The 16587-nt window shown below is 39.9% G+C and overlaps 1 protein-coding gene across 2 annotated transcripts in view; it reads right to left on the reverse strand.

Moving 5' to 3' along the window:
• The window catches only part of adgrv1 (adhesion G protein-coupled receptor V1), a 571861-nt gene that overhangs the window by 418848 nt on the left and 136426 nt on the right, over nucleotides 1-16587 (reverse strand). For both annotated transcript variants that reach the window (XM_043709113.2, XM_043709105.2), the window contains 4 exons: nucleotides 14923-15138; nucleotides 13795-14010; nucleotides 11596-11840; nucleotides 2766-2947 (listed from right to left, as the gene is read on the reverse strand). In XM_043709113.2, the coding sequence (XP_043565048.2) occupies nucleotides 2766-2947; nucleotides 11596-11840; nucleotides 13795-14010; nucleotides 14923-15138 (859 nt within the window). The remainder of the gene's footprint in view (nucleotides 1-2765; nucleotides 2948-11595; nucleotides 11841-13794; nucleotides 14011-14922; nucleotides 15139-16587) is intronic.

The following is a 16587-nucleotide window of genomic DNA, read 5'->3' on the forward strand; positions in this document are numbered from 1 at the left end:
TTAAATGGGCAATTTTGTGACACATGCACAAAGAAACATGGATCCCTCTACACTCAGAGTTTTTGAATCTTTCACCATTTACATAATATGCTTGTTTTTTATTTTTGTTATCAAAATGGACATTTTCACTTTTTCCCATATTACACTTCATGTGCCAGATTTTTGTCCACTCAAATTTTCCACATTCCTTTATAGTCTCCTTAATTCCTTTTCACATCTCACTTTTGTACCTATCTTGGTTTCATCAGCAAATTTAGCAACCATAATTTAATTGCTTCATTCCAAATCATTTATTTAAATTGTAAAAGGTTGGGGTCCCAGCATTGATTCTTAAGGTACACCACCCGTTACATTTTGCCAATCAGAAAATTGTTCATTTATGCATAATCTCTGTTCCCTATAAGCCCATATCATGATGATGATAAGAGAATTGAAAGAAAAGGGCAATTGATGATTATAGGCAACATTCACAAGGTCATCAATCATGAGAAGAGGAAGTTGTATGGTCAGATGTTGAAAGGGAATATGGTCAAAGAATTGGGAGATGAACATGATGAGTTTAGAAAAGACAAGAAAGTGTGGCAATAGACTGGATGTCAGAGATTCAGGAAAAGATGGAACCTTGAGGTCAAGGAACAAGACACAGGCAGCTGAACAAATGGTCTTAGACGTCCATGAGTTTCATGCACTTTTAGGAATTGAGTACAGTGGGCACAATGAGCATGAATGTAAGGAAAGAGCTGGTAGTGAAGAAAGTATTTGGTACACCTTCCTTTACTGGTCAGAGCACTGAGTATAGGAATTGGGACATCAAGTTGTGGCTGTATAGGACATTGGTTAGACCATTTTTGAAATATTGTATGCAATTCTGGTCTCCCTCCTATCGGAAGAATATTGTGAAACCTGAAAGGGTTCAGAAAAGATTAACAAGGATGTTGCCAGGGTTGGAGGATTTGAGCTATGGGACAGGCTGAATAGACTGGGGCTTTTTTGCCTAAAGCATCAAAGGCTGAGGGGTGACCTTATAGAAGTTTATAAAATCATTCAGGGCATGGATAGGATAAATAGACAATGTCTTGTCCTCAGGTGGGGGGAGTCCAGAACAAGAGGACATAGGTTTAGAGTGAAAGGGAAAGATTTAAAAGGGACTTAGAGACAATTTTTCACATAAAGGGTGATGCTTGTATGGAATGAGCTGTCAGAGGAACTGGTGGAGGCTGGTACAATTACAGCATTTAAAAGGCATCTGGATGGGTACATGAATAGAAGGGTTTAAAGGCATATGGGCCAAATGCTGGCAAATGGGACTAGATTAATTTAGGATATCTGGTCAGCGTGAATGAGTTGGACCGAAGGGTTTCTTTCCATGCTGTACATCTCAATGACTAAAAGAAAAAGTTAAGAGTTTGTATTTGCCCTAAATTATCTGCATTTAATGAAAAAAAAATCAACATGAAAAGTAAAAGTAGTTTTTATATAAGGGAAACTAACTGACACGTTCAACTGAGACCCTGAGAAATGGTAATAATATTTGTAATAGTTTCAAACCACATACTCTTGGAGTTTTACCTTACAATTGTATTATTTGAAATGCAGCACCATGTGAATTGACGTTAGTTTATTTAATTTTCAGCTCATTGAATCCAACACAAACTATTCATTATTTTTCAGTTTGATAAGTATACACTGACAATGATAATTGCATATTTAAATGAGACATTCCCCATATTCTGCAGTGAAACTCAACATGACTATCTTTTATGCATCTAATAAGATGTCCAGTTACACTCTGATAAACAAGTTGAGGCTATAATGTTATCTATGACTACACAGATAAAAATATGATCAACTGCAAAGGATCAACATGTTGTATTTTAGTTGTTGCGCTTTATTATTTAATGCATGAGCCTAGATTTTGCAAACAGTGGTGAAGAATGGATGTCATTCATCGTTCATCTCACTGACAGCTGCCTGCAAAATTCTCTCCACTCCTAGAGCAAAGATTTGCCCAAATCTGGCACCTGATCCAGCAGATAATGTCTACAACGGATCTGTTGTGTCAAAGTAGGGCAAGGAATAGTGAGGTTCTTCAACCAAACAAACTGAAGAACCTTCACTACACATACAGAATCCAACACAGGAAGCAGAAAGCAGGAAAGATGAATTATGTATTAATGATGTACAGCAAGTGAAAAAAAGATTTGGGAAGGCAGATAGGACTAAGGGAAAGAGATAGAAGAAACAAAGTAATGCATATGTTTGAAATAAATCGAATTACCAAATCTGCTCATCTTCTTCTTATGATATTAAAGCTTACACTTATTATCCAAACTTTCAAGTATGGAGAGCATTTCTTTTAAGTTGTCATCACTTACGAAGCCATCAAAGCTTATTCCTAGCCTAACTGTTTCAGCCTATTTTACTGTTGAACTAATGGGCAAACAGCACAATTCAGATTGTTGCACGCACTTTCATGTCAACTCTATCAGTGAAGACACAACAGAGCACCCTGTGGATGAGCAAGATATCACTGATGGCAATTTTGGAATTCTGCAATTAACTGAGCAGGTATATACTCCAGAAGTTACTGAGTACACAAGTACATAGTTAAATGTGAAATCCAAAAATTATTGGCAGATCGTCTCCATTATAATGAAGAGCATTGTTAAAGCTCACTGTTATCTTTTTCAAAATATGGCCCATTATAGTGTATCCGAAATACCATAAAAAGATTAATCATCTAATTTTCACAAATTATTGCCCACCTTCTTTTCACAGTGACATTTATTTTGGAATTTCCTTCCAATGGTTCCTGTACTCTGTACACTGTCTGTGTGAAATGAACAGTACCGTGTGGGTTGTCATTGGCTGGAACAATAATATTCACCACATTGTTCCTCCCTATGGAGCTTCCATAAGTAGAACTGGTAAGTTTTACTTGGATAGTCTGTAAAGGAAAACAATTTGGTTTGAAATTAGTTTATAAGCCATGTTAAAAACATCTCAAACTTACATTTTCCATTCAGTCTCATAGTCTGAGAACTGTGTGTAAAATTTAGCTATTAGCTTCCCGAAATCACATCAGTCTTCTTCCTTGCACTTCTTTTGATTTTTTTTGTATTCACTGGATTTCAGCTTACAATGTTGTAAAGACCATGTCTTTTCATTTTGAGATTTAATTAGAAAATTGTTGACTGAGATAAGAAAGAGCTGTTTTGAAACCAATGTTATGGCAAGGCTGCTGCGGTTTTGAAAAGCAAATAACTGGATACCTATGCCAGGAATCTTGCAAACATCTGTTTGGCAAAGTGCAAAATGAAGAGTTGAGTTGCAGACAATGCTGACCAAATGCAACTTTTACTGGCATTGGTCTATGAACTTGACAAGTTATCGCTGACAAAGAATTTTTGCCTACTAACAATGCGCTAGGCTCTCAGGTCACTGAAAATATTGAAACTCAGAACAAGTTAGAGAGAGAGAAATATTCAGCTCTTCCCCAACTGAGGAGGAGTCTCTCTATTCTCTGTAGTCACCACATTGTAAACCAAAAGAAAGCAGTTTATTTTACTTGCAACAATGATTGTAAGCTTTTAGATTAGATTACTTACAGTGTGGAAACAGGCCCCTCGGCCCAACAAGTCCACACCGACCCTCTGAAGAGACCCATTCCCTTATATTTACCCCTTCACCTAACACTACGGACAATTTAGCATGGCCAATTCACATAACCTGCAATCTTTGTGACTGTTGGAGGAAACCAGAGCACCCGGAGGAAACCCACGCAGACACAGGGAGAATGTGCAAACTCCACACAGACAGTTGCCTGAGGTGGGAACTGAACCCAGATCTCTGGCGCTGTGAGGCAGCAGTGCTAACCACTGTGATAAGCTGTGATAAGTCAGAGACTTTTTATACATGTATCAGTTACTTTGTGTTTCTTAACAACTAGTGGAAGCAACTGGAAAAACATGACTGGTCAGCAGAAGATTCACAAGAATCCACTCAAAACAGTACCTGGAAACAAAGACGACTAAACTGACTTTTCACCTTTTCTCCTCTGTCTATAATTTATTTCACATTGTCTGTTTTCTTTGTGTAAGGGGGAATTTAAAAGGGGATTTAGCTTTTCATTAGTCTCATTACATGCTGATAGTTTGTAACCTTTTATCTGTAGCTGGAGTCTTATTACTTATAATAAATTATATTTTTGTCGAATACAGAAATCTGGTCCATGCTTTCCATCACACAGGGTATGCAAATCAGGTAAATTGGGGAACTTAATATTTTTCAACAAATCTTTAGCTTCAATAATAACTCCAGATACAGTGGGTCTTGATTTCCAACTCAAGTCGAAATAACTTTAAAACAGAAGTACTGGGCTATGTAAAAAAAAGATAAGCTCCAACCTACATAACATATTGTAAATGTACCTTTGAATAGGATAAATCTGCTTCAAATAAATAATTTATAACAACACTCTGAAAACGAATTGGAAGAATTTTTAACATGCAATCATAATCTGGAATGGTGCATCTGGAACAAAATACAAAATATCCAATTTTCTTCTCCATAATGAAAACGAAAAATGGGCAGTTTCTATGATGGGAAGCTGATTCACCATGGCCAGTCTCCTGCCCTGAAAACTGTTTAAACCTTTACAGTACCTTTGTAGTGTATTTTTAAATTTTCTTTTAATTTAAGGAAGCCTGACATATTGGGTTCTGGTACTGGAATGCACTATAGAAACAGGTGGTCCTGATGAAGGGATTATGCCCGAAAGATCGACTCTCCTGCTGCTGAGACGCTGCCTGACCTGCTGTGCTTTTCCAGTGCCACACATTTCAACTTAATTCCCTCAAATACCTATCCAATTTTCTTTTAAAAACATTAATCATTTCCAATTCCACCTCCACCTCAGGTGTGTCCCAGATCATTAACACTCATTACATTAACATTTCTTTTCATTTTCCCTCTGTATTTCTTACTCATCCCTTCAAATCTGTGTTCTCTAGACCTTGTACCATCAGCTATGGGAGCAGTTTGCATTTCTCATAATCACACCAGATGTCAATTGTGAATCTGATAAGAGTTCTTTTGGTCCTGTGGTTGGGGCAGAAACCTGATTGATGGGACTCAAACATGGAGGTTCAGGAAAGATGGGCAAGAATTGGGAAACGACAGGAAGTTAAATGGAATTTGGAGAGGTAATGGGTGTTGGCAATAACTTAGTAGTTCACAAAGGCAAAAAGGCTATTTTTTTGTTTTGCAGAGAGGTTAACAGCAGATTTGAAGGGGAGAGGGACCTGAGGAGAAACAATTGTTAATATCATCAATGAACACTGGAACCAGGAAGGGAAGGTGTATGGTCGGCAGTTTAGTCAATGTAGATTTCAAAATAAAAGGTGTTCAGAGACAGCAGAGGGAAATTTTAAAAGATGCAAATTTAGTGCTACAGCATATATCTTGAAGGAGGTTTGATCTGTTGGGGTAACAAAACAAAAGGCAAGTGACAGAGGCAGCTGACCAGATGACCTTAATCTTAAAGACAAAGGAGTTATCGAGCTCCTTCTCGTTGTTGGAGGTGAGAGTAGAGGAGGAGTTTGGAGAGGGATTGAAAAAGAATTGTAAAACCGATGTTTTGTGATAACTGTGGGAAGTATGAATATCTTTTATATTGCAAACTGGTCCAAACTGAATTTAAAACCGGCAATTAAACACACCTGTCGTCACCTGCTAACAGTTTTGTGGCAATGCCAGTACCACACAAAGGTACATGTACACTTTGAATGTCACATGATCTCATGACCGATGCTGCACCATTTCTGTCATCATTGGGTGGTAAATGGAGATATTAAAGCCAACTTGAGTGAGAAGTCTGAGATAGCAACTGCCAGACACATATTCCACTCTCCTCCATTGTCAGCATTTCACAGGGACCGTTCCCTCGGGGACATTCTGATATCTCCTCCTCCTTCACTCACAACACCACCCCATACCACCTGCACTTCACTCAATCTAATCTACTGTGTTCGCTGCTCACAATGTGGTTTCCTCTACACTGGCAAGTTAGACCATAATATCATAAGACATAGGAGTGGAAGTAAGGCCATTCGGCCCATCGAGTCCACTCCGCCATTCAATCATGACTGATGGGCATTTCAACGCCACTTAACCACACTCTCCCCGTGGCCATTAATTCCTTGTGAGATCAAGAATTTATCGATCGCTGCCTTGAAGACATTTAACGTCCCAGTCTCCACTGTGCTCCATGGTAATGAATTCCACAGGCCCACCATTCTCTGGTTGAAGAAATGTCTCCTCATTTCCATTCTAAATTGATCCCCTCTAATTCTAAGGCTGTACCCACTGGTCCTACTCTTCTCGCCTAACAGAAACAGATTTCCAACGTCCACCCATTCTAAGCCATGTATTATCTTGTAAGTTTCTATTAGATCTCCCCTCAACCTTCTAAACTCTAATGAATACAATCCTAGGATCCTCAGCCATTCATCGTCTGCTAGGCCTCCCATTCCAGGGATCATCCATGTGAATCTCCGCTGGACATGCTCCAGTGCTAGTATATCCTTCCTGAGGTGTGGGACCCAAAATTGGACACATTATTCTAAATGGGGCCTAACTAGAGCTTTATAAAGTCTCAGTAGTACATTGCTGCATTTACAGTCCAACCCTCTTGAGATAAATGACAACATAACATTTGTTTTCTTAACTACGGAATCAACCTGCAAGTCACCCTTTTAAGAATCCTTGACTAGCAATCCCAGATCCCTTCGTACTTTGGCTTTATGAATTTTTTCCGTTTAGAAAATAGTCCATGCCTGTATTCTTTTTTCCAAACTACAAGCCCTCGCATTTGCTCACATTGTATTTCATCAACCATTTCTTGGACCACTCTCCTACACTGTCTAAATCTTTCTGCAGCCTCCCCACCTCCTCAGAACTACCTGCCTGTCCACCTAACTTCGTATCATTGGCGAACTTCACCAAGATGCCCCCAGTCCCTTCATCCTGAGCATTAATACATAAAGTGAACAGCTGCAGCACCAACACTAAACCCTGCGGGACACCACTAGTAACCTACTGCCATTCCGAAAAAGAACTTTTATCCCAACTCTCTGCCTTCTGTCAGACAGCCAATCCTCAATCCATGCCAGTAGCTCATCTCGAACACCATGGACCCTCACCTTACTTAGCAGCCTCCCATGAGGCACCTTATTGAAGTCCTTTTGGAAGTCTAGGTAGATAACATCCACAGGGTTTCCTAGGTCTAACCTATGTGTTACCTCTTCAAAGAATTCTAACAGGTTTTGTCAGGCACGAGTGCCCCTTACTAAATCCATGCTGACTCGTTCTAATCCGACACTGCACTTCCAAGAATTTCGAAATCTCATTCTTAACAATGAATTCTAGAATTTTATCTTCCCAATCTTCTGATTTCCCTGTGCTCTTGGCCACTTTATAGGCTCTCTCTTTTTCTTTAATACATTTCCTGACTTCCATTGTCAGCCATGGCTGTCTAATTCCCCCACCTCCAGATAATCTTTCTTTTCTTTGGGATGAACCTCTGTACTGTGTCCTCAACTACACCCAGAAACTCCTGCCATTGTTGCGCTACTACCTTCCCCACTAGGCTCTGCTTCCAGTCAATTTTTGTCAGTTCCTCTCTCATGCCCCTGTAATTGCCTCTATTTATCTATAACACCATTACATCCAATTTTGCCTTCTCTCTTTCTACCTGCCGTCTGAATTCTACCATATTATGATCACTGCCTCTTAAGTGTTCCCTTACTTTAAGATCATTTATAAAGTCTGGCTCATTACATAGGACTAAGTCCAGAATAGCCTGCTCCCTTTCAATGACCAAGGCAGCTGAAATACATCTTAACCAAGCAATGGTTCAATCAATGATGTTCCTTGTGTTGTGACTTCCAACTCACTTCAATGATTTCTGACAAGCATTAGCAATCATATGCGAAGAGAGTAGCCCATCACCAAGGATCCACTCAGCAATTCATGTCCTTGGTGTAAACTAAAAAAGGTACCAGTGCGTATCAAAACACTCAGACACTGACGCTGCTGCTAGGAGAGGACGCACGCATCCAAATGATTCACTTCCTGTGGTTTCAGATTAACTGTACTTTGAGTGAATAGGTTCCTCTTCCATTGTGAAAAAAATACTTAGTTATATCATTATATCTTTTGTTAAAGAAAGCTAATCTGTTCTTAAATAAACACAAAAAGTTTTACAAAGTGGCTCCAAAAAGCCACATATCTTTTCTTGTCGATTCAACTGTTATCAAGATCAGACAGACCTTATCTTAAGAGCCAATCACAAAGGACAATTAAGTAATTCAAGGACTTCAGGACTTTCCACTGAATGTTCAGAAAGTTGAGAGAACTCAAATTATTTATCATGTTGAACTGGAGATGGGAAGGACATCACAACGAATTCCAGTATAATTGTTTTGTGGAACAACAATTCATCAAAGTTAATACTTGCAATCAGATTCTTGTATCTGATTAAAGTTTGCTGAGGACAGCCATTTCAAAGGAGAACCATCTGAACACCATAAGAGAAACATCTTGAAACAGCAAATGCTTCTCAACAGGGACAGCGGAAGGTGCTCAAGAAAAAAACAGCTAAAGGACTGCTGTACTGAACCAGGCTGTGGTGAACCAAAATCTCAAAAGCTGCAAAAGTGAATCATGTAAGGTAGTCATTCATGTAGTCACAGGACCTGTTCTGTGAACTGCGTCCACCTGTGGGAGCAACATCTGACTTATAGATGACAGAAGTCACTGCAGTTCCTGAATCTAACTTCAAGTTTCAACTGCTTCACTGAAGACCTTCACTGAAGATGTGGAAAGCTGATAATAGCTCCAGATCCCATTGCCTGGACAGTCTACCTGTCCTCAGCCAACCAAAATATTATGAATTCGCTGGGATCTCTTGCATTGCACATTTATTGCCTCCCTGATGTCTCAATGAGTGGTTAGTTGGGCAATGCTGCAAATATCATCTGCAGAACCCTGGAAAGATTCACTGTGTGGAAGGCATAAGTTTGAATAACTTACAATAATGCTGGCAGTGGGTGGTCAAAGTGTTCTGTGAACTGAAAACCAAACGAATTGCAGGTGCTGGAAATCAGAAATAGAAATTTCTGTTCTGAAGGATCACTGGACCTGAAATGCTAACTCTGTTTTCTCTCTGCAGATGTTGCCTGACCTGCTGAATTTTTCCAGCAACTTCTGATTTTTGTTGCATGAACTCCTGTATAACAGTGTATTAATCTCTAACTGTTTCCCTGTGAAGATATGGTCTCCTCAAACACCATCTCCCTCAAACATTTGTAAATATGTATCTTCCTGGTCCTATAAACTTTTGGATGTGTCAGAGGCCCGCATTGCTGTTAATAGACGAGTTTCCCACTTGCGTACCCTTCCATGATGGACATGGTTTGTAGGTGTTTTTGTGCTGTCAGGGAACTGAAATGCAGCCTCCTGCGTGACTCTCTGAGCCTGGTTACCATTTTGCCCACACCAGTGGATTCACAAAATCCAGTCCACTATCATTGTGATCCTAACTATCAGGTCTTCTCCAAAGGAAAGCTGCTCCAATCCCAAGGTAAATATCAATGATATGGAAGACGTTTGTGTACTGATATTAGTTCCTTGTTCAATTTAATTGATTTCAAGAAGACTTTTGATAATATCCATTAGCGGTCACTTTGCTAATTGCAAGGAATACCAAAGCAGCACATTAACATCTTTAAAGCCTTATACTATGGCTCCAGCTGCTGCATCAAGACCAGTACGAGCCCTATTGACACATTCAACAATCAGAGGAATAAGGCAGAGCTGAATATTCTCCCCTTTTCTTTTTCTCTTGCTGTATAATGAACAGGCATTCTGCCTCCACACATTGTTATTGGCCTTTATCCAGCAAGTTTTCCCACTGAAGACAAAGCAAGTCAAAGTAACAATCACTCTGAACTGTTTTAATGGGGACATTAATTTCAGAGTAATGGGAGGCAGTGATGCACTGCTAACATCACTGATTCGTTCATCCAGAAACCCAGCCTAATGTTCTGGGAACACGGGTTCAATTCATCATGGCAGATGATGAAATTTGAATGCAACATTTGGAATAAAAAAAAGCTTGCCCAATATAGTCATACAGCCATAGAGCTGTATAGCACAGAAACGGATGCTTCGGTCCAACTCGTTGGTGCCAAGCAGATAACCTACATTAATCTAATCCCATTTGCCAGCATTTGGTCTACATCCTTCTATGCCCTTCCTATTCATGTATCCATCCAGATGCCTTTTAGTTATTGTAATTGTATCAGCTTCCATCAATTCCTCGGGCAGCTCATTTCATACACACACCACCCGCTGCATGAGAACGGTGCCCCTTAGGTCCCTTTCAGATGTTTCACTCTCACCTTAAACTATGCCCTCTAGTTTTGCACACCCCTACCCTGCGGAAAAGATCTTAGCTGTTCACCCTATCCATGCCCCGATGATTTTATAAATGGCTATAAGGTCATCCCTCAGTTTCCAATGCGCCAGGGAAAATAGCCCCAGCCTATTCAGCTTCTCCTTATTGCTCAAACCATCCAAACCTGGCAACATCCTTGTAAATCTTTTCTGAACCCTTTCAAGTTCACAACATCGTTCCTATATCAGGGAGACCATGGCGACACACAACCACTGTTGACTGTCACAAAAACTCTTTTGGTTCACGAATGTGCTGAATGTCTTTTAGGGAAGGTAATCTGCTATCTTTACCTGATCTGGTCTACATGGGGGTTTCTTGACTCTTTACTGTCTCTGGACAATTAGGAATTGGCAACAAATGCTGGCCTAGCCAGCAACCCCTTGCATTGAGGGTCCTCCTACAATACTTCCATTGTGAAAATCCACAAACTCTGTTAACTGCTTACCTTAAGAAACCCAAGAATGAGATTTCTAACTTATTCAGTCAAATTGAATTACATAATTCAAATACAAATGTCGCTATTTCAATTAAGGTCATTATGTTTTCCCTCATTTTCTGTAGGCAGCAACAACAAACAGATCATAATTCAAGTCACTGAGATGTGAAATCCTTTCAAATGTACCTTTTTCTTTTGAAATACTATGACAAAAATTGCAAAAGAAACTCCAGATCTGGCTTCTCCAACAACATCCAGTAGCTGAGTTGCCTTATTAATAAACATCTTATCTGAATTTGATGCTTTTAGCAATTAAGTAAATGATAGCCTCTCTCGTAAACAATCCAAAAACAACATTCAAAGCAGCATAGGATTGAGAGTTAGTTGGCTATTTACCATTATGACTTATAGATTATAGATTAGCAATCTATATTTTAACATTAAAATAACCAACAGCATTTGAGAGAAATGCACAGAGCTCTGGGAGCATGTTTAAGGACATGTGAAAGGAGTGTGATTGAGTGATGTAACTGTGCACACTATCCACTGTCAATACTCAAAACAAAGTATAGATAAAACAAAATTTCAAGATTTTACTGGAATTATTCATCCACAGTATTTAAAACCACTTTGTTGTTACCTCCTCAATTTCAGGGAAATCATCTGCCCGGAGTTCCAACTGTAAGTTTTGAATAGTTTGCCCAGGAGTAAATGTCACCTCACCCAAGGCCACCTCAAGATCATTGGTAACTTGCTGATCATTTGTCATGGCAACCCACTGGACTGTAACAGTACCAACTGTTCCAGCATTTCGAACAACTGACAGATTTATCTTTGTCGTCTCAGATTCTGGCTCTTCAACAATAAATTCTGTCCTTTCGAAAGCTACAACAGAAAACAAACCATTAGGATTTTATTGGTATTTTCTGATAAACGTATTCAGACATGTGATGACACACCTTTGGAGCAGGTAAAACTTGAACCTAGTCCTTCCAGCCCTGAGGTAGGGACACTACTACTGCACCACAAGAGCCCTTCTCAATTTTTACAGTCTTCAGATTCCACCTCAATTCTTTAACTTTGCACAATGCAAATACAATAAAAGCTCTGAAGAGAACAGATTACAAGTTATAATCATTTGGAGTGTAACAGTCATTAACTTTCAGGGAACATCGATTTTGCCTCAATAATCTGATTCAATTTTCTGGGAAAGTGATCTGTCTGTTACTCCAATGACAATTAGTAATTAGCAATAAACACTAGCCCAGCCGTGATGCCCATGCCCTATGAAAAAAATAAAAGAAAAATCAGGTTGATTACCTTCACAGAACATATGGATATTTCTGACAAAGAATTATCAACCTGACAAATTAACGTTCTTTCTATCCGCATGTGCTATTTAAGCTTCTAAGCATTTCCAGCATTTTCTGTTTTCATTCTTTGTGCCTCCTTCTACTCTTTCCTTTATTCCACAAGACAGCTGTCAGACATGCAGCAATGATTCTTCCTCTCCACATCCAGGACTCTCAGCACAGCAAGAGGCAAGCTAGCTGTTTGTGTTAATAAGAAAGGAAGGCTCCCTTCCATCGATATTCAACACCGAAGGACAATGAAAGACTGTGCCACTTGTGGTGATAGCTGCTTTCATTTGGCAACACTTATCCATTGCAACAACTTTCACACCTGCCCACAGTCAGACTGGCTGATGACATCCTCTGAAATCTGACCATGTGTGAGGAACACAGTTACAAGGAACCAGTAAAAATAACATGAAGGATAATAATGGCATTCTGATCACTCTGGGGGCTCCCTCCAATGAGGTCCAAACAAAGTGAATGTAGTTGTTGCATTCAGCACAACTCGATGACTTTTGTGTACTTGGGTCTCAGTCTATTTTTTGCAGGCAACTCTCACAATTGATATTGGTTGAGCTATAACATCATTCCTTAAAGATTAATGCTCATCCCTTTTACTTTCTGGTGATAAACAGATTTTTGCTAATTCTCAGCTTCTGCCCTGATGGACAGAGTAGGCTATCGTACATAAGCAAAACTATTAACTGGCATATTATTTTCTTTAGTTATACAAACATTACACTTAACACCACATCAAAGAGTAATGGTTGAAGTGTGAAGAATATGAACTTGATACAGGACTTTAGGAATATATATTTACAGGTGGTGTGATACATTACAGAGTAGATAGAATTAAGTTACAATTTTAAGGGCTAATTTGAAGGAGGGGTGTTAAAGACAAAGAGTATTGCCTTCCAGCCAAATAAAAACAAACGCGAGTAGCATACCTACATTCATCCATTTAATGCCATTCACGAACAAAGCATATGTCAGTCAGTCCTAACCTTTTCACACTTCAATGAAATAAATAATTCCACAACACAGGGAGTGGATTTCCCTTCTCCCTGTTAGGTGACAAATGTCAGCAGATACTGCCTTCAAAAACAGACGGAGAGGCCCAGAGGAGATCAGAAGCACAGACACAGCCTTGGTGCACAGGAAAGCAAAGCTACTTCCCAAACGTTTTGTGGCATACCTCTGACCTTTGCACAGCACAGTAGTGTGCTGCAACACACTGGCTGAAAACCACTGGCCTGGGTAACCCATAATTGTAGCTTTTATCTCAGTCACATCCATAGACTCATACAACACAGAAGAGGCCCTTCAGCCCATTGTGTCTGCACTGACCTAGTTACACTAATCCCACTTTCCAGCACCTATCTATTGCCTTCAATGTTATGACATTTCAACTCACATTCAATGTAATCTAACTACCTGCTTACTAATCATGCTGTTCAATTACGAGCATATGATTTTGATTTTACCAAACGTTCCATAAGGGTCATCTGAAGCTTCAATTGTAATGGTTGCCTGTGTGACAGCTCCAAGCACAGCGCCCCCTGTTGTCTCATTAATAAGTTCAATACGAAATGACTCTTCAAGTTCTGGAATTCTGTCATTAAGGAGGTAAATTGGCACGGCTTTGCTTGTTTCCCCTTCAAGTAGGAGAACATCAGAAGATGCTATACTGTAATCTTCACCTACAGAAGTAATACAAAAAAACACAGTTCTATCAGTGGTTTTCTCTGAAAAATTAGGTTTAAAGCAATGGAACATTTTGAATAGATAGTGTATATAGAGACACTATACGTGTTTCAATCTCTTTTAGAAGTAGTTGATATGTTCAGTTTTCCTTTCATTTCAAAATTTCAGTCCTTCTTTGGGCCATCAGCTTAACCTTTTGACTGTAATCAGCATTGCCTCTAAATTATATTTCATAAGTTACATTCTATTTTTCTGCTGTATTTCTTTTATTGTTTGTTGCCTTCACTCAGTCTTCATGACCTTACAACATTCTCGCTCAGTTGAAATCCAAGAAAAATGCATGCTGTCAATTCTACACTAAAAATGACAGCAAGACAGTGAACAATAGTAGATCAATTGATATTCGCTACACTTCCTTTTCACCTCACTATGAGAGACTATCCGAACTCAATTCTCCACCTCTCGCCTCCATCAAGCTACAATTTTAGTGAATCTAAAACATAAAACTAAATCAAAAGACAACCAGGCATTTGAAAAATATGCACGAAATAATTATTGGAGAGATACGTTTCCAAACAATTTCTGAAGGCTGAGTGAGTTTATGGTTAGTGCGACTTGAAGAAAGTCTATCCAAGTGCCTGAAAGATCAACTGTTATTAGTGGCCCAAAAGGAAAAGATGCATTTAAACGTTGAAGGGGAGGAGAGGAAAGAACATGTTAGCTTAGAATGGTAACCATGGGTGGAGAAGTTTAGCTACAACATTACTTCCTACCATTCCGAGACAGGCAATTTTCTATAAGATGACGCACTCCCAAGTCAGATTAATAAAGTTTTCGAATTCATTGGTGAAATATAGAAAAATACTACAAGTCCAAGTGTAATACCAATAGGTGTAAACATCTCTTACCAGCTCTCGCTGTCATCGACAAAGCTTGGAATTTTACAGAAACATCTGCAAATATCCCTCCGGTTCTGGTCACATTAATTATCGGTCCAACATAATTTTCAGAAACTCGTACAGTAGAAGTGGAAAGCTGCAGAGTACCAAATGCATCATCGTTGGCATTGATTATCACATGGGCCATGATGTCATCCTTCTGTCCGAGTCGTGGAGAACCAACAACTAAAAGATAGAGTCTGTCATCACAGAGGTACAAGTATTCATCTATCAGAACACACCCCGTCCCAAACAATTCGATGGTAAGAATTAATTCCATCACTGTGAGTGAACGTAGGAACATCATGTCTTGGTTAATATTCTGTTCATCTTCTATGTCAGTCTTCTTCACCTTGTCTCAGTCAAATCCATCGAATTCAGCACCGCCTTCCTAACCTGCAATCTTCTTCCTGACCTCTCCGCCCCCACCCCAGTCTGACCTATCACCCTCACATTGACCTCTTTCCACCTATCACATTTCCGACGCCCCTCCCCCAAGTCCAACCTCCCTACCTTTTATCTTAGCCTGCTGGACAAACTTTCCTCATTCCTGAAGAAGTGCTTATGCCCGAAACGTCGATTCTCCTGTTCCCTGGATGCTGCCTGACCTGCTGCGCTTTTCCAGCAACACATTTTCAGCTCTGATCTCCAGCATCTGCAGACCTCACTTTCTCCACCCAGCCTTGGGCCAACCCACGCCTTGAAGTGGCCTGTTAATAGCTACAAGGATCTCCTTCCAACTCCACTGGTATTTTATGAGCAGTGGAGGTTGGCGGTGGGCGGTCAGGCATGCCAAATGGTGAAACCTCTATGTAACTCCAGATTGCCTGGTTCTTCATGCTCAATTACCCTGTGCCTAACCCTTGCTTATTACCACCTCTCCGTTTACTGACTGCTGTCCCCTACATCCCAGTGGGGAGCCTGCCTCATTGACCCCAGCAATATCACCCGACTTATGTCACCGTTAAGTCTCCAATGGTGATTTTGGTGGAAGATTGGTTGCAATACCCAGGGTAGTGCTTCTGGGACTGCTGGCTATTAACCCTTGAGAACAGGACTTCCTCTGCTGCAGTGAGAAGTCACAACCAGGGCCAGTTAACAGCTTAACTGCCATGAGATCAACTCCAGGTTTCTCGGCCCTGTGGAGATAGGCTCAGGACCTGACTTTATAGTTAGTGGCAGGGTCACCGCCTCCACAAAGTACATTCTGGCTGAAGACCATGGTTATATTGTAATCTAATTTACAACCCATACCAGAATGATAAATTGAAAATGATGTCGGGAGTCATAACTTCACTTCCAAATTTTCCACTATCTTTGAATCCAGCATACCCAAAAGTTGGAGGTCTGATCTGCTCATTTGGCATTTTAGATGTGAGTTTTTGATATAAAGTCTTACAAAACAGGAAAAGGTTGTTCAGTGAATTAAATAATTATCCATTCATACAAGCATCTTTGAATTCTTTTCAAAGAGTGGTGTGACTTCAGAGCTCTTTGTCTCAAAAGGCAAAGGAGGTGGGATCACTGAATATTTTAAAAAAGAAATTGATAGATTCCTGTCCGACAGAGTTATTGGAAACACAGACAGATCAGCTTTGACCTTATTGAATAGCGGATAGTCTCAAGGGGCAGAGT

Source organism: Chiloscyllium plagiosum, unplaced genomic scaffold (genome assembly GCF_037043375.1).
Source record: "Chiloscyllium plagiosum isolate Xiang-an unplaced genomic scaffold, Cpla_swu_hap1 HiC_scaffold_2, whole genome shotgun sequence".
NCBI classification, from domain to species: Eukaryota; Metazoa; Chordata; class Chondrichthyes; order Orectolobiformes; family Hemiscylliidae; genus Chiloscyllium; species Chiloscyllium plagiosum.